The sequence below is a fragment of the Megalobrama amblycephala genome, linkage group LG12 (assembly GCF_018812025.1).
Source record: "Megalobrama amblycephala isolate DHTTF-2021 linkage group LG12, ASM1881202v1, whole genome shotgun sequence".
NCBI classification, from domain to species: domain Eukaryota; kingdom Metazoa; phylum Chordata; class Actinopteri; order Cypriniformes; family Xenocyprididae; genus Megalobrama; species Megalobrama amblycephala.
In genome coordinates, this window is record NC_063055.1 from 3,932,296 (window position 1) to 3,951,856 (window position 19,561).

The window sequence follows — 19,561 nt, forward strand, 5'->3', positions numbered from 1 at the left end:
GCTTTAGATTGAGAGGCATGATTAAAGGGTTAGTTCACCCAAAAGTGAAAATTATGTCATTAATTACTCACCCTCGTGTCATTCCAAACCCAACACAAATAAAGGTATTTTTGATGAAATCTGAGAGCTTTCTGTCCCTCCGCTGACAGCTACGCAACTACTTTGACGCTTCAAAAAGTTCATAAAGAGATCATAAAACTAATCCATATGAATTGAGTGGTTTAGTTTTCTGAAGAGACACAATCGCTTTATGAGAGTTCATTCTTGTGTTACGCATCACATTTGAGCTTCTGCGAGAACCAATGAGGTTCATTCTTGTGTTACGCATCACATTTGAGCTTCCGCGAGAATCAATGAGGTTCATTCTCGTGTTACGCATCACGTTTGAGCTTCCTCAAGAACCAATGAGGTTCATTCTCGTGTTACGCATCACGTTTGAGCTTCCTCGAGAACCAATGAGGTTCATTCTCGTGTTACGCATCACGTTTGAGCTTCCGCGAGAACCAATGAGGTTCATTCTCGTGTTACGCATCACGTTTGAGCTTCCGCGAGAACCAATGAGGTTCATTCTCGTGTTACGCATCACGTTTGAGCTTCCGCGAGAACCAATGAGGTTCATTCTCCTGTTACGCATCACGTTTGAGCTTCCGCGAGAACCAATGAGGTTCATTCTCCTGTTACGCATCACGTTTGAGCTTCCTCAAGAACCAATGAGGTTCATTCTCGTGTTACGCATCACGTTTGAGCTTCCTCAAGAACCAATGAGGTTCATTCTCGTGTTACGCATCACGTTTGAGCTTCCTCAAGAACCAATGAGGTTCATTCTCGTGTTACGCATCACGTTTGAGCTTCAGCGAGAACCAATGATGTTCATTCTCGTGTTACGCATCACGTTTGAGCTGCCGCGAGAACCAATGAGGTTCATTCTCGTGTTACGCATCACGTTTGAGCTGCCGCGAGAACCAATGAGGTTCATTCTCGTGTTACGCATCACGTTTGAGCTTCCGCGAGAACCAATGAGGTTCATTCTCCTGTTACGCATCACGTTTGAGCTTCCGCGAGAACCAATGAGGTTCATTCTCCTGTTACGGATCACATTTGAGCTTCCGCGAGAACCAATGAGGTTCATTCTCGTGTTACGCATCACGTTTGAGCTTCCGCGAGAACCAATGAGGTTCATTCTCGTGTTACGCATCACGTTTGAGCTTCCGCGAGAACCAATGAGGTTCATTCTCCTGTTACGCATCACGTTTGAGCTTCCTCAAGAACCAATGAGGTTCATTCTCGTGTTACGCATCACATTTGAGCTTTCGCAAGAACCAATGAGGTTCATTCTCGTGTTACGCATCACGTTTGAGCTTCCTCAAGAAACAATGAGGTTCATTCTCGTGTTACGCATCACATTTGAGCTTTCGCAAGAACCAATGAGGTTCATTCTCGTGTTACGCATCACGTTTGAGCTTCCTCAAGAAACAATGAGGTTCATTCTCGTGTTACGCATCACATTTGAGCTTCCTCAAGAACCAATGAGGTTCATTCTCATGTTACGCATCACATTTGAGCTTCCTCAAGAACCAGTGAGGTTCATTCTCGTGTTACGCATCACGTTTGAGCTTCCTCAAGAACCAATGAGGTTCATTCTCGTGTTACGCATCACGTTTGAGCTTCCTCAAGAACCAATGAGGTTCATTCTCATGTTACGCATCATGTTTGAGCTTCTGCAGTAGGTTTGTTCTCGTGCATCAAGCAGGTTTGGTTGAGCTTCTGTTTATGTTCACTGATCAATGTTTATATGTGAATAAAAGCCTAAATTAAATGTTCATCATATAAAGCGATTGTGTCTCTTCAGAAAATCTGGACTAAACCACTCCATTCATATGGATTAGTTTTCTGATCTCTTTATGAACTTTTTGAAGCATCAAAGTGGTAGTGGCGTAGCTGTCAATGGAGGGACAGAAATATCAGATTTCATTAAAATATCTTCATTTGTGATCCAAAGTTGAACGAAAGTTTTACAGGTTTGGATTGGAAAGACACAAGAGTGAGTAACTGATGACAGAATTGAAATTTTTGAGTGAACTATCCCTTTAAGCACCTGTTTTTATTTATTTTTTTATGTTATACCTCTGACGATTCAATAAATCAGGGGAGAGCCATTCTCTTAATCTGAGATCTGTGAAATATTTGGCTTGTTCTTCAAGAGGATGTGAAATGTTCGTAAGTAAATTGCACAGAAACCCCCACAGTCAGACCGTCCCGCCAGTGACATTGATAGATTGTGTGTTCTTGGCAGTTGCAGTTCTCCCTAAGAGGATCTGATAACACAAGACTTCAAGGGTGGGCATTTCTCACTAAAGGACACATGATAGCACACCATTCAGTGGTTTGCTTTACACATTTTCTCAGTGGAGTTTGCATAGGCAAACATAACTATCACTATTGCTCAGAATTAAGAGCTGTTTTAGTGCGTGACTCATCCATTTGTAGTTCATCCGCAACGTTTTTACTTTGGACATGATACCACAAATCATGTGGCTTGTTGAGGAGAGATGTGCTATTACTTTTCTAAGTGATCTGACTTATGATTTCTGCCTGGCAGGTGATAAAACAGGCAAAACATTCCCACAGATGTAGAAGAAAGGACTCAAGCCTTTAATCTAGAGATCCGAACATCATAGAGGCTTGCATGTGGGCCTTTTATGATGGTGCAATAACCCAAAACACCATAGCAATGCACTTAAACCATTTAGTACACCTTGTTGGCCAGTTTTGCATGTGCAAGCATCACATTTTCTAGTTAGTATACCTCCAACTCAAATTTTAGCCAATAACTTTGACCAATAACAATAACCTTTTGTTTTGCTTTGGCAGGTTTCATTCTCATTCAGCAAGTTACTTGCTAAAGACACAGCTTCATATACATTAACCAATTATGATAGATGATTATACAAAAATTAAATGGGGCTTTTGGCCAGATGGCAGTGCCTGTGCAGAATCCTTCCAGTGGCTTTCTGTCCATTTCCATTCATTCATTGATGTACTGGTTACACTTATCTGCATTAATATATAGGTTTATCCACCTGTTGCACAGGCATGCTTGTTACATGTGGCTTGTTTCAGGTGTACCAGATACCATTCAGAAGTTTGATGTTTTTTGATAGAAGTCTCTTACGCAGGGCTGTGTTTATTTGATCAAAATACAGTAAACACTGCAAAATTTTGGAATATTATTACAATTTAAAATAACTGTTTGCTATTTGAGTATATTTTAAAATGTAATTACATTTAAATAGCTGTGCTGCTTAATATTTTTGAAATGGAAATCTTTTATAACATTATATATGTCTTTAATGTAACTTTTGATCAATAAAATGTGCCCTTGCTGAATAAAAGTGTTATTCTTTTAAAAAAAGACCCCAAACTTTTGAAAGGTAATGTCCTGTAAATCTGCAGAGAAGGGAAATACTAGTGTGGTGAATGTAGATGGTTGTTATGGAAGCTTGTTTCCACCAAAAAATAATTAATTCTTTACTTTATTAATTCTTGACTTTATAACATGCAATTGTCAGTTATATCTCACAATTCTGACTTTGTATCACGCAATTGCGACTATATCTCGCAATTCTGAGAAAAAAAGTCAGAATTGCGAGTTGTAAACTAGTCAGAATTGTGAGAAAAGTCGCAATTACCTTTTTTTTCCCATTCCATGGCGGAAACAAGCTTCCATAGGTTGTTGTATGGTATTAAGTGTGTAAATCTTAGAAAGGTTTTGTGTCAGTGGTTCTCAACAGGACCCGGATTTTACATTGGAAATCAAGTGGTGACCCGAAGTGATATCTAAATTGTTTATCGTACAAAAAGTAAGTAAAAAATGTCCTTAAATTCAAACTTTAAAATGTAGTAATATTTCAGAGAAACGCAAAGGCCGGCCAATATGCTAAATTATTAACGTGACAAAAGCGAACAATTTCGATGCTCTCATCACACAAATAATTCATCATATAAAACACATTGCAAACCCTGTGAACCCGTATTTAACGTAGTCTGGGTCATATTTTCAATTCAGTAGTTCTGTTCATGGTTTTTGAGGACTATGTCATGCACCCTCTCTAATTTGGCTTCACATTTTGTCTAGTAGATGATCGTGTGCCAAAATACTGTGGAGTTTGATTGCACACACCTTTGACGCCAAAAACAAAACATTTATTTTGCTCTCCTGACTATGCATGATTATATGGTTAGCTGCATTTTATTGTTTATTGTCTATGACCCTGATCAGTTGAGAACCACCGTTTTACGCTATGCAAAGTTTGCAGCACAAAATAATGACAGCTGTGGTTGTTCTAGAAAACATCCGGTTTGTTGATGGTTTGATCAGTGGCTGTAGATGTCGGGCGACAAGAAGGCATCCAGATGCAAGTGTTTAAAATATGTGAAGGTATCTCAGAGTTTTTAAAGTCGATCTCTCTTTGATTAATCACGTAAGGATGATATGGTGCTCATACAAAAATAGTCAGCTAAATTTTCAGTCTGAACAAAGAGAAAGGACAATCCAGGGAAAGCATGGAAATTCCAGGTTGAAACGGAACAGAAAAAACAAAACACATCCACAACACACATACTATACCCACAATTCAACTCTCCTGTGGTGAGTCCACGTTCAGCCAGGGTTGAAATCAAATCACAGTGGGAACTTTTGGTGAGGTTACAGTCCTTACAAACAGGCTTTTTTCATTATGTTTTCACAGCAGTCAAAAATATCTTCTGTTGTCATGCGGTCCTTGGAAACATCCTCGTGGGTTGTGCTCAATTGAGCAATTACTGTCCACCGATCACGAGAGAGACGTTTCCAGTGGTTCGGCATGAATACATCACTACACAACACAAAGGGATGAACAGGACGGGAGGCTGGAGGAAGTAGGGACGGTAGGTGTCGATTCCGTGGGGAGAGCAGGCAGTAGCTATCATACAGCAACAATGGCAGCGTCGAGAAACATTTTGCTGGTTCATTATGGAGAGATTTGCCTTGCGTGTTTTGCCAGCCCCATTGTGGGGGATGTCTATTGTTGGTCGAAGTGACTACCAAACCGGTTTTGCTCGAGGACTGGGTGTCAAATTGATGCCGTATCCACTTGCTCCACTTTTAAAAGGGTCCAAAATGAGGGGTTGAGGATGTGTGCCGCCCATCCGGCCTAATTCTTTTCAGATTCTGCTGCTTTTGTGTTGGAAAATTCTCAGCGCTGAAGCAAAATCCAGGAAAGGCTTTATCTGAGCCAATGCAAATCGTAATGGGCAGTGGTGCGTTTTCTCACGGGCCCCCTCGGTGAATTGTGGGTATGTCTCCCATCCAGGTCCCCGGTAGCGGTCTGGGATATGCGTATGCATTCTGTGAAAACAACCGAGAAAGAATAAGGTTTACATGACAAATATAGCATTGTAGTGGGCACTTTTCCAGCACAATTGGAATGCATTAAGCATGTTGTTTACACCCAGACTCAATGCAGCCAGACAAATTAGCTTTCAAATGTGTTTAATTTGATAGCGTTCCCAAGATGATGTTTCTTGTGCAAACAATCCTTTGCTTTTAATCGAGCTAAGCTGTCTTAGACTCTCGCTGAGGAATCAATTAACTGTCAGAGCTATATATTTGGTATCTTTCTTCCTGCAGCAAGAGACATGTATCAAAAGCATGTATTTGTCCAATTATCTTTTAAATGGTGTGTTCGTGAGGCGAGCGGTTCGCCCGATTCACACGTTTCACATCCGCTCATCTTCATGTACGGAGTAACCTGTGCTGTGCGGCTTTAAGCATTAAGGTTTAAGCATTAAAACGGTCCCTTCTGGTATAGAAGCCATGCGTGATTGGTTGTTTTGCATTAAATGCGAGTTACCGCATGCATACAAATCATCTGCAGTGCTACATATCTTCCCTGGTTAAAATGTGCTTTCATCCAGCCAACACAATCTTTTTGCGTAATTATGTGCCAAACGGAGGAGTTTACATGCTGCTTTTATTTTGCAGTGTTAGTTGAATATATGATATTCATTCTGTGTGAAGACACAAAAACAGTAGGGGTCTAATCTCACAATCGCAGGGCTCCACAGAGTTGTAATTATTGAGCTTCTGAATAAATCATCTTTCACGTCTCGCAAAGTGGACCAAGTGGGATTCGGTATCCGTGTCTGAGCTGAACATGGAGAGGAAGGCGTACTTTGTTTCTAGTGTTATTACATTGACTGCATAGGCAATTCAAAAACATTATGTGCAGGAAACATGCATGCATAATAAGCAGAATATGTTGACATGATCAAACTAATTAGGAAAGTCAAAGTCTGTTTACACAAAGTGTAAATAACTGGCCTTGAGTTAGTGATAAAGCTGTGTTCACTCCACCCACCATTGCTTTGACAAAGTACTAAGAACAACAGCGTCAACTTCCACTGTGTGACTAAATCTCTATTTGCACTTTTTCTAAAACGGATACTTTGTGTTGCTGTTTACATTAGGTGCAAACAGTATCTACTGCAATTTCACTCGGTTGAACAGTTACGGTTGCTCTCACTGTAAATAGCCATTGACATGAAAAAGGTAAGAAGGTGGTTGTGCTTTCTGAGGCAAATATATTAGTGCTTTCCAACTGGTTTCATTTCAAATGGATTGTTTTAATATTAATAAGCTACATTTTTAATGAAATAACCATTTTTACAGCAAAACATTCTTCATAATAGACATGAACATCCAATTAGTATTACTGTCTCTTCACTGATTTATTCAAAAATAACTATTATATATAGGCTATATTAGCACAAATTATTAGCCCAACACTTTTTTATTACCTTTCAAGGTATTAAAGGATGAGGGAATGCTATGCAACCTGTGGCATCTGCATAATTTAGCAAACTTCACTGCAATCAAAGTCACTGCAAGATATAGATTACAATGAACAGAGCACTGTACTGTAAAAGTATTCAACACTTAAATTGCAAAGGAAGCCTTTAAAAGCATAATTTAAGGTATCGATCGATCGATCGTTCGTTTGTTCGTTCGTTCGTGTCTGTCTGCTTTCATTCTATCTATCTATTGTTCACTGGGTCATTGGTTCGTTGGTTTGTTCTGCTATCTATCTATTGATCGTTCGTTCGTTCGTCTGTCTGTCTGTCTATCATCTTTTGATCATTCGTTCGTTCTGCTATTTATCTATCTCTCTGTCTATCTGTCTATCATCTTTTGATCGTTCGTTCTGTCGTTCGTTCTACATATCATTCTCATTCAACTATTCTATCTATCTATCTATCTATCTATCTATCTATCTATCTATCTATCTATCTATCTATCTATCTGTCTGTCTGTCTGTCTATCATCTTTTGATCGTTTGTTCTATCCTTTGTTCGTTCGTTTGTTCTATATATATATTATTCAACTATTCTATCTATCTATCTATCTATCTATCTATCTATCTATCGTTCGTTCTTTTGTCAGTTCGTTCTATATATTTTCCTATCATTCTCATTCAACTTTATCTATCTATCTATCTATCTATCTATCTATCTATCTATCTGTCTGTCTGTCTGTCTGTCTATCATCTTTTGATCGTTTGTTCTATCCTTTGTTCGTTCGTTTGTTCTATATATATATTATTCAACTATTCTATCTATCTATCTATCTATCTATCTATCTATCTATCTATCTATCTATCTATCTATCTACCTATCTATCTACCTATCGTTCGTTCTTTTGTCAGTTCGTTCTATATATTTTCCTATCATTCTCATTCAACTTTATCTATCTATCTATCTATCTATCTATCTATCTATCTATCTATCTATCTATCTATCTATCTATCTATCTATCTATCTATCTATCTATCTATCTATCTATCTATCTATCTATCTATCTATCTATCTATCGTTCGTTCTTTTGTCCGTTCGTTCTATATATTTTCCTATCATTCTCATTCAACTTTATCTATCTATCTATCTATCTATCTATCTATCTATCTATCTATCTATCTATCTATCTATCTATCTATCTATCTATCTATCTATCTATCTATCTATCTATCTATCTATCTATCTATCTATCTATCTATCTGTCTGTCTGTCTGTCTGTCTGTCTATCATCTTTTGATCGTTCGTTCGTTCTGCTATCTGTCTGTCTATCTATCTATCTATCTATCTATCTATCTATCTATCTGTGTTTTCTGTTTTTTTTTTCTGTTGTTCTTGGATTTTGAGATTTCTTTGATTGTTATGATTCACTCAGACCTCAGAGATAACCACTAACCCAAGGTCTCTTTTCACCATGGTGAGAGTTGCTTCACTAATGGCTTTTTAATTTGCACCTCATCAGTCCTGCAATACAAGTTTCCAGACGGATAGTGCTCACCTTCATTGATTTAGCCTTCCTCAGAGATTCTAAATAAGCCTGTCCATCAGAGGTACTAATTTCTGTACAGAATAGCAATTATTATCATAATACCAGCTCTGGATTGTTATAAACGCACCTCTGTAGCCTAACTGCCCTTTCCACTCACGTCAGCGCTCAAGCGTGTTAACACCTGCATGTGTTTGTATGCAAACTTGTCCTTGATTTATCAGCCCTTGTGAACAGAGGACAGCAGCTCTAAGAGAAGCGAGCCAAACACTGCGACACATAAACATGCGCGTGTATAAATCTTGATGGCCACTCCACCTCTCTGCCTGTACAATAGAATCATGAGTCATGCGGTGCAGCAAATTAACTGATGGGCCACGTAAATTCTTATGATGACAAATAAAAATGTCAACATCAACACTTGGCTAGGTTTGAACACATTTCATATAATGTGGCAGATGGATGAAGTGAATCGAACAGTAGAAAGACCCAGAAAGGTTGAAGCTTATCTTTCATAGCTCAAGAGTCTTACATAATCTTTTTATGTATATAATTATTAGTCATTTTATATGTCAACATGCATCAGACATTTCTCAGAAAATTCCTTAGGAAAAATGCGTTATTTTGTAAGCTATATAACATCTACTGACCAAATTAATTTCAAACCTGCATGCTCTGATTGTCCATGGAATCCAAAATAAATTTAGAAGAATCTTCAATCAGTTCTTTGTTACGCCATCAGTGTTCATAATGGCCAAATTTGACATCATTAAATTGGTAAATATGGCTCTTTTATGCTAATGCTCTTCATTTACTTTGATGCTCTATACTCCAGTTCTTTTGAAGTCAAATGATGCCATGTGCAAGGAAAAGATTTATAATCTTCCTCTCTAAAACTCAAAAATGGAGTCATATGATCACAGCATTGTGTAGTTTCAAAAGACCTGTATATAGCGCACAAGCCAATCGTGTAACTAGTTTATTTTTACATCATTCCAATTTGAATCAGATCCCCAGAGGTGATTGCATGTATGTGCACACGGCGTTTACACGCCAACCCACAGGATTCACTAATTCTCCAATCAGGTAACATGGAAATGGGGAAAACTGTGGAGTGAAATGAGCATGTAGGTCATGCAACAATTTTCTTTTTGACGGCTGTGATGGCAGTATGCAAATGCACACCCAGAGGGGTCGTAAGGGTTTGGATCTGTAAAATTGTCTCTATTACTAGCAGTAGAATGACTTTTATATGTCAAATGTTGGTAATTGCTAAAAAAAAAAAAAAAAAAATAGCATCTTCAGGGAGACATGAGCACACTACTGTGACATTCTCAGAGGGGAAAAAGTTTAACTGCAGTTTTAAGTTCCCCCTTTATGAAAGAAGGCAAAATGTGGAACAGCTTGTTAGCTGTGAATAACCGAATCAAGTTAAAGAAGTTCCACAATTGCAGGCGTGCTGATAACTGAGAGAGAATTTTGACCTTTTAAAGATGTATATTCAAAGCTCTCAGCAGGAAATACTCTTTTACTGGCTGATTAGACTGCAATTCTGTTTCTTCAGTGCTGTTTGGATTTAAAAGCTGGCTATTTTTGAAAGGGAATACTAGCATACTGTGCTGTATTGTTGGCACGCTACTGGAACTTCCATACAATACCTTGAAAAATTTCAATATTCAATACCACAAATATTATTATTATTATTAGGAATAATACTTTTATTATATAGTTTTAATAATAATAATAATAATAATGATAATTATTATTATTGTTATTATTTATTATCCTTTTAATATTTATTTTACAGTGCAGATGTATTATAGTAGTAATGTCTATTTCAGGGAAAAAACATTAATAATAATAATAATAATAATAAAATATATTATTAATTTCATTATACAATTATTATATTATATATTATATTTATTATTGTTATTATTATTAATAAATAATTTATAAAATTACATAATAAAATATCATTTTAATATTTTACAGTGCAGTTGTATTAGTAATATGTCTATTGTTTTTATTGTGGGATATACTGTAAAAAAAAAAAAAAAAAAAAAAAGTTTACCAGACAAACTCTATTTTGAATGTTGAGTGAAATATCGAGAGTGAATACAATTTGTTTTTTTTTCAATTTTCTCTTTTTAGGTCATTTTGTATGAGCAACTTGAAATATTAAAAGCTGCTGTCTATGCTCTGCTTGATCACTAGTGATGCAGATGAATAATTTGTGATTTTGGCCAAAGCATGGGGACATATGTTCAGAATTAACATTAATTTTATTGTAAAAATTGTACCCCTGGTTTCACAGACAAGGCTTAAGTCTAGTTCTAGACTAAAATGCATGTTTTAACTGAAAGCAGCTTGCACTGATATATCTTAAAATATGTCACTGCCATTGTTTTGTCTCAAGATTAACACCAGTAATGTTTTTTTTCTAAGGCACGTTTATAAAAGCTACTTAAATGTCCTAATTGAACTAAGGCCTTAGTCTAAGTCTGTGAAACCAGGCTGTTGTGTTTCAAGTCACCATTAGAGTGATTAGTGTTCTCTTCTGTGAAGTTTCTTCTAATTATGATGGGCATTTAGAATTCAGGTATATCTCCAACTCTACAACATTTCAGTTTGCTTAATAAACTAATACACAAGTAAGATAAACAAACACAGTTCCACATCACTATTACGTACTGTTAATGATCAGCTTAACTTAACCCTCTACCGCATAGTTTTGCCATATGGCAACATACTCTTTGTGTTCATTTCCTTGCCACCGTCTCTTTAAGAGAACATTCTATTTTTTTTGTTGGTAAGAGAAGACCTTAGTTTAGCCAATGATGTGCTTTGGTTAAGTCACATGACATGCAATTTTTTTCTGTGGCGCGATTTTCTGACAGACTGCCATCTCTTGTATGTAGTTGCTGAAAGCAAATTAAAACGTCAGTAACAAACAAGGACCCGTCCATGTCACATTCACAAAAAAAATGTTAACATCATCTCAGGTAAGGTATGATGACATATGACACCACTCAAAAAAGTTTTTATGAAATTAGTTTTTGGTAAATCGAGAAAATGTCTGTGTTGCCATATGGCAACACTGCGCAATAATGGAATGCCATTATTATAATAGGTTAGCTAGCTAGCAAAAGTTAGCTGCAGTCTGTTAAGCTATAACAATAAAATCATTAATGCTAGTGATATAATGTTGATTAGTCGTATGTTAAGGACTGCCATGGCATTTGTATTATGGATTAAATCATATCAGAGACCTGCCACCACAGCCAGTATACTGGCCCAGACCATCCACTGGCCTACCATTGTGTCTCAAAAAGGCAGGTGCAAGTGGATGTAAGTATATTGTTAGGGTGAAGTGCACCAAATGTAATGTGTACATGTGTCTCACCTCTGAAAAAAAATGCTTTTTGAAGTTTCGTACAGAAAAAAGTTTCAAGGATTATGGGGGTTCATGTTCATAACCTTCCTCTCATAAGATTGCGTAATGTTTAATTTTCATGAACTGCAATGTTTTTGGTTTTATGTCAATGTTTTATGATACATGATGAACAGTATTAGATTTGTTTTTAACTGTCTACATTTGCAATTTAAATAATATTCATGAAAAATATAATGAAATTTAAAGGTCCCGTTTTTCGTGGTTTTTTTTAAGCTTTGATTGTGTTTATAGTGTGCAATATAACATGTGTTCATGTTTTGCGTGTAAAAAAACACAGTATTTTTCACATAATTTACTTATCCGTATACCGCTGTTTCCACTGTCATAAAAATGGGCTGATGACTTCCTTGTTCTATGAAGTCCCTCCTTCAGAAATACGTAACGAGTTCTGATTGTGCCAGCGGTTCCTGTGTTGTGATTCGACAGCAGTTTAGCGCATCTTGCCCGGAAAGGTCACGCCTCTTACCATAACGTGGAGATGCACGCGCTCAGTGTTATGTAAACATGTCTTTCATTTTACCCTATCAATTTGAGCCGGAATCAGACCCGGTGATTGGACTGCGGGATGAATATAACAGCGTTTCGACGACATGGCGACAAACACACTCTACAAACGCAACTCTTGTGTATTCCTGTGGGCGGAGGTTAGTCAAAAACTGTTTTAGTGACGTCATTAAAGAAGGAAGTAGAAGGATGTAGTCCAAACTGGCCGTTCGATGTAGGCGACTTCTGTTAAATAAAATATCTCGCTTGGCATTGAACTTTGAGCTTTAAAATTTTACATTTTATTTATACTCTAACAACAACATTACACACTAACTAAAGTTTGAAACATGGGATCACGAAGAACGGGACCTTTAAAGAATATAAAGCATTATTCAGCAAAAGAGAATGGAAAAGCACAAGATGTTGGAAAATAAGTATAAGGTATTGTTTATAATTACTGCTAAAGCGTATAATAGCACCAATTGATTCAATACAAACAACATTTTTGAGGAAAAATATCAACTATATACACTTACACTTATTCTAAGTTATTTCCACTATTGTACGTTGTTGCCATATGGCAACATATCATAAAGTACCTTAAAATAATATTTTTTTCCAATTTTTTTTTTACAGCACTTTAAGTTAAGCCATTCTAAGAAAAGAAAAAGAGTCAAATATATATATTTTTTTTTATAGATTTATCATAATGCGTGCGGTAGAGGGTTAAAATTCAGGGAATATTGAATTTGGATCCACAAGTAAAGAATGTTTATTGTTATAGAGCTTCTTATTTTATGTTTGATGAAAGTATAGACCAACTTTAAGTTGATACAACATTTTTTTTTCCCCAAGTCCTGAAGACGGTTGCCTCAAGTTTGAGATTTTCAACTACTTTTTTTGCAGTCACAGTGTTCAACATAGTGTGCTTTTATTCCTCACATTTTGGTAGGTTAAAGGCTCTGATGTACTTTAAGAACAAACTGGTGTGTTATTTTTTTTTTTCAAAAAAGTGCCTAGCGACAAATCTAGCAACTTTTTTGACAAACCTCAGTAACTTTCCAAATGTCACATGACATTGGATCACTTATCTGCTGCGTTAGGCAGAATGCAAGTACGACATGATGATGTCATGGATATGCTAATTGATACATGGCGTCATCAAGCGAACTTTAGCAGCTTTTTGTCTGGCAACACTGGTTCAGTCCATCAAGGTCAGACGTCCTTTATAGTAGAAACTAAAGTTGTAATTCTAATTGAAAGAGACACTGACACTGTTTTTTTTTTTTTCATGTTTAGTACTGTAAAAACTTCTTTTACCCCTAAGCAAAGAATGAAAAAGAACTTTGCCATGAGCCGAAGCCATAATCTGGTAATTTGTGTTTTAGCTCTAAAGTAGTAGTTCACCCAAATCTTTTCTCATAAAATCCTTATTTCTTCTGTGGAGCACAAAAGCACTTTGTCCTAGCTGCTCTTTTTTATGCAATTAAAGTGAATGAGGACGAGGCCTTTTGAACTTAATGACAGTAGGCTATAAGCGCCAAGCTGTCATTTGACTTCAAACGACTTGAAATGTACAGTAGTATATGGAAATATAATGTATTTTTGCCGTCTTATGGAGCTTGATAGCATCCGCTGAACGATGAACAGGCGATGGTTCTCTTTAACAAAATGTGTCTTTACTTATCAAGCATATGTGAAAATTTCTTTGCCATAACACACACATACATAGAAACATAAAATAACTTTATGCTCTGAGAATTTAAAGCAACACAACACTATTATGTTCTACAGCATCCTTTGATTGTATGGAAAAGAACATATCAGACATTCAGAACAAAACCTCATTTGTGTTCCATGGAAGAAAGAAATCTAGAAGAGAACTCTGAAGGAACTGCATGAGAATTACCCTTCTGTTTAATTAGCCACTGGGTCGAGGGTTCAGGCAAATTCTTCCTTTCTCTGATGAAGTCTCATCACGGTGTGTGATATAAATAGCCTTAACATCCTGCCGCACAGTTTGTTTTTAATCTGCACCTTTAATCCAAGATGGATTCTGCTCTATGCTTCTCTGCTCACTTTAATTTCCTCTCTCACTCCTTAAAGTGTGTTGAGATAGAGAGGAGACCGCAAGGGCAGTAATGAAGCGATTGTGCCAATGGATTTCTCTAATAAGGGAGGACTTCCTCTAACCTCTGAGCTCAACCATCCCTCAAGCTCTGCACCTCTTCTGTTGTACTATGAGAGTGTGTGTGTGTGTGCGCAGGCAGACGGTATGTGCATATGCCGAGAGGGCAGCCGCTTTCAGCAGATATGGAGCTGTGTCTATCTTTAACTGATGGAGGAAAATGGAGGAGAAGAAACACAAATGGTTGCATTATATCAGTAGGACAGGAGAAACGAGAGCTACAGCAAGTAAATAACAACCTCAGCGTTGATACAATGAGTACACTGGCAAAAGTTGCCTTTCGATTTCGGTTCCCTCATCTTAGTTTACAAACCCGATTCCAAAAAAAGTTGGGACACTGTACAAATTGTGAATAAAAAAGGAATGCAATAATTTACAAATCTCATAAACTTATATTTTATTAATAGAATATAGATTAAATATCAAATTTTGAAAGTGAGACATTTTGAAATGTCGTGCCAAATATTGGCTCATTTTGGATTTCATGAGAGCAACACATTCCAAAAAAGTTGGGACAGGTAGCAATAAGAGGCCGGAAAAGTTAAATGTACATATAAGGAACAGCTGGAGGACCAATTTGCAAATTATTAGGTCAATTGGAAACATGATTGGGTATAAAAAGAGCCTCTCAGAGTGGCAGTGTCTCTCAGAAGTCAAGATGGGCAGAGGATCACCAATTCCCCCAATGCTGTGGCGAAAAATAGTGCAGCAATATCAGAAAGGAGTTTCTCAGAGAAAAATTGCAAAGAGTTTGAAGTTATCATCATCTACAGTGCATAATATCATCCAAAGATTCAGAGAATCTGGAACAATCTCTGTGCGTAAGGATCAAGGCCGGAAAACCATACTGGATGCCCGTGATCTTCGGGCCCTTAGACGGCACTGCATCACATACAGGAATGCTACTGTAATGGAAATCACAACATGGGCTCAGGAATACTTCCAGAAAACATTGTCAGTGAACACAATCCACCGTGCCATTCGCCATTGCCGGCTAAAACTCTATAGGTCAAAAAAGAAGCCATATCTAAACATGATCCAGAAGCGCAGGCGTTTTCTCTGGGCCAAGGCTCATTTAAAATGGACTGTGGCAAAGTGGAAAACTGTTCTGTGGTCAGACGAATCAAAATTTGAAGTTCTTTTTGGAAAACTGGGATGCCATGTCATCCGGACTAAAGAGGACAAGGACAACCCAAGTTGTTATCAGCGCTCAGTTCAGAAGCCTGCATCTCTGATGGTATGGGGTTGCATGAGTGCGTGTGGCATGGGCAGCTTACACATCTGGAAAGGCACCATCAATGCTGAAAGGTATATCCAAGTTCTAGAACAACATATGCTCCCATCCAGACGTCGTCTCTTTCAGGGAAGACCTTGTATTTTCCAACATGACAATGCCAGACCACATACTGCATCAATTACAACATCATGGCTGCGTAGAAGAAGGATCCGGGTACTGAAATGGCCAGCCTGCAGTCCAGATCTTTCACCCATAGAAAACATTTGGCGCATCATAAAGAGGAAGATGCGACAAAGAAGACCTAAGACAGTTGAGCAACTAGAAGCCTGTATTAGACAAGAATGGGACAACATTCCTATTCCTAAACTTGAGCAACTTGTCTCCTCAGTCCCTAGACGTTTGCAGACTGTTATAAAAAGAAGAGGGGATGCCACACAGTGGTAAACATTAGGGCTGGGCGATATATCACATGCGATTGTCACGCGCATTTCGTCAGTAAAGCCGGTACCCTGATTACAACTAAATCGCCATCACCTGCTTTCAAATGGAGCGGCATTTAATAGACAGAGCTGTAGTTCACTGATAAGCTATGCAATATCACGTTCAATATCGAAGGCGATTCATCTGCGATAATGAACGCGATATTGCGTAGCTTATCAGTGAACTATGGCTCTGTCTATTAAATGCTGCTCCATTTGAAAGCAGGTGATGGCGATTTGGCGGTAAACAGGGAACCGGCTTTACTGACGAAATGCGCGTGACAATTGCATGCGATATATCGCCCAGCCCTAGTAAACATGGCCTTGTCCCAACTTTTTTGAGATGTTGATGCCATGAAATTTAAAATCAACTTATTTTTCCCTTAAAATGATACATTTTCTCAGTTTAAACATTTGATATGTCATCTATGTTGTTTTCTGAATAAAATATTGAAATTTGAAACTTCCACATCATTGCATTCTGTTTTTATTCACAGTTTTTACAGTGTCCCAACTTTTTTGGAATCGGGTTTGTAGTAACTGGAGACGTTTGCCTGATTAGTGCAGAAAACATTTGCAAGATACTCCTGTGTTTTGTTTGACACAGTTGTTGGAAAGTTAACTAGATATCCATGAGCAGAACTGCTTATTTCTAGGCTTGATTCTGTGAAATAATCACAAACTACTTTTAGACAGAAAAAAAACAAAAAAAACATGCAAATTATGAATTGCTGTGCAATTACAGCAATTAAATGATTGGTCTATTATTGTGGTATGAACTATTTCAGATAAAACAGCCTTAATCAGAACGTGAAAACGAACTGTGGTTTGTCATTTTTGAGGTCTCTTGCTTCTACGTTTGTGGTTCCTAGGCAGAAAAAAGCTATAATGGGAGTCTGGATGTGATTTGTTGCAATCGGATTTCATCCTTCAGGAACAGTTTTTCACCAAGATTTCACCAAGTGCAACATGTTCCTGAACCAACATCTTTGTTGATCCTGGAACAACATTCCAATCAACCAATTAGATTTGAGGGACAAGTTTACAGTTTGTCAATTTTAGGCTTACAGTCAGGGTTAGGTGCTTATTCACCTATCATTTCACTGACATTTTAGGAATAACATATGGGTAGGGTTAGGTTTAGGGGTAGAGATTATATGTTTGGACAGGAGGAGAAACAAAATATGTTGACCCTGGAATGTGTCTCAGGCTACGTTTAGACTGTCAGTCCAAATCCGATTTTTGTGCATATCCTATTGAAATCAGATCAGATTTAGCAGGTGTGAATTGCAAAGAATCACATGAAATGTGATTTTTACAAATCCGTTTTGAGCTACATTCATATGTGGTTTGAAATCCTATTCAAATCGCATTTCTGGAAATCTGCTTCAGTCTAACTGGTCTTTATGTGACTTTCTCACACCACGTAAAATGTAAACATCACTGTAACACGGTTAGTAGATGTGGGAAGAAGGAGGCGGGAACCGGCGAACGTTCAACAAAAGTTTAATTCAAAATAAACAAAAAAGAACAAAACTAAAGTAATGCCGGCAGACCCTCGCGGACGTCTGCCGGCCACACAAACATAATAAAACATAAAATAAAGTCCAGGCCTGGTCCTCTCTCGTCCTTCACGGTCGTCGCTCCTCCTTTTATGCCTCCGGAGCTCCTCCGTGAGAGACTCGAGGCCGGCGCGCCTCGCAGGTGATGCTCATTATCACTCGCGCCACCGGCCTCACGCCGTTCCCTCACGGCTCTCGCCCGCCCTGCTCGTCACATACCCCCATCGCCCCTCGCAGGCCGGGGGGTACTCCCGAGACTGCGCTCTACTCCCCCCCGGGGCCTGTCTCGGCGGCCGCAGCACCTGGGGGTAAGGACAGACGAGACGAGAGAAAGGAGACGGAAGCAAGGGGAGCGACAGGACGAGAGAGGGGAGAGAGGAAAAAAAGAGAAAAAAAAAAATTCTTGGCCTGGTTCCCCGACACACTGCCGCTCGGTCCTCAGCCAGCCGGGAGGCTCTTCCTCGCGGTGCCATGCGGTGGCACTGGATGCTCGGTGGACGGCTCGATCCTCGACCGCCTCCTGGCGGCCGGCGATGGCTCCTCCGGACTGAGGGCAGCCGGCAGCGAGTGCCCCGTTCCCTGCTCCTCCCCCTTTATGGCGGACGGCAGCAGGCTCCGGTCCACGGCGAACGGCGGCAACTCCTCCGCTCCCTCTTGGACGGCAGCCACCCCACCTCGTCCCAGGGGCACGGCCTCGAGCTCTGTGTCCCACCTGTCACTAGGCTCCAGCACCACCGCCTCGGGCAGCCTCTCGCGGTCTTCACACTCCCGCGCTGCCCGAACTCCGCAGCACCGCGATCCCCCTCAGCAGCGAGGGCTCTCCGACAGCATGTCCCTCCTTCCTCCCGGGTTTCGGCACCAATGTAACACGGTTAGTAGATGTGGGAAGAAGGAGGCGGGAACCGGCGAACGTTCAACAAAAGTTTAATTCAAAATAAACAAAGAACAAAACGAAAGTAATGCCGGCAGACCCTTGCGGACGTCTGCTGGCCACACAAACATAATAAAACATAAAATAAAGTCCAGGCCTGGTCCTCTCTCGTCCTTCACTGATGTCGCTCCTCCTTTTATGCCTCCGGAGCTCCTCCGTGAGAGACTCGAGGCCGGCGCGCCTCGCAGGTGATGCTCATTATCACTCACGTCACCGGCCTCGCGCCGTTCCCTCACGGCTCTCGCCCGCCCTGCTCGTCACAATCACGTTGTTCTAAGAAACATGCTGAAAGTCGCTGCAGGAACAACTGTGTTGTTGCAAAGTGCCAGACGAACAGAAAATTACAATATGACGGATGCATATTCTGAAACCGGTGGAGACAAGCACGGAATAAAGCCACTCATACCAGTCTTGTACGTTGTCTTATTTACACATTGTCATGTTGTAATTAAGACAACATCTGTATTGCAAACCCCTCCGTGTTGCGGTTGGTGTTGTTTTTGAGGCATACCTACCAATGCAACAACATTGCCACAGAAACCAATTGTCACGTTCCCAGTCATTCCCGGACTACATTTCCCACAATCCTCCCTGGCAATCACCTGCACTCACTTCATCAATCAGTAATCACCACACTCAGCTGCAGCACATTATCTGGACTATTTAAGCCACTCACATCCTGTCATACTTTGCGAGATCTTGTTTACTCCTGTAACAATTCTAAGCGTTATTTCCCCTGTCTGTCTGCTTGTTTCTGATCCTGTTTGTTACCCGTGTACAACATTCTGCTGCCTGCCCTTTGGACTGTTTATTGTTTCCTGGATTTGTGATTGTTATCTGCCAGCCC

The 19,561-nt window shown here is 39.2% G+C and overlaps 1 protein-coding gene across 3 annotated transcripts in view; it reads right to left on the reverse strand.

Annotated features, from left to right (window-relative positions):
• Positions 1-3,317: 3,317 nt before the first annotated feature.
• Positions 3,318-19,561, reverse strand: part of lrrtm4l2 (leucine rich repeat transmembrane neuronal 4 like 2) — a 37,137-nt gene continuing 20,893 nt past the window's right edge. For all 3 annotated transcript variants that reach the window (XR_007187664.1, XM_048211274.1, XM_048211273.1), the window contains one exon: positions 3,318-5,386. Coding sequence is in view for 1 of the 3 variants with exons in the window: in XM_048211274.1 (XP_048067231.1) it covers positions 5,309-5,386 (78 nt within the window). In the remaining 2 variants the exon portion in view is untranslated. The remainder of the gene's footprint in view (positions 5,387-19,561) is intronic.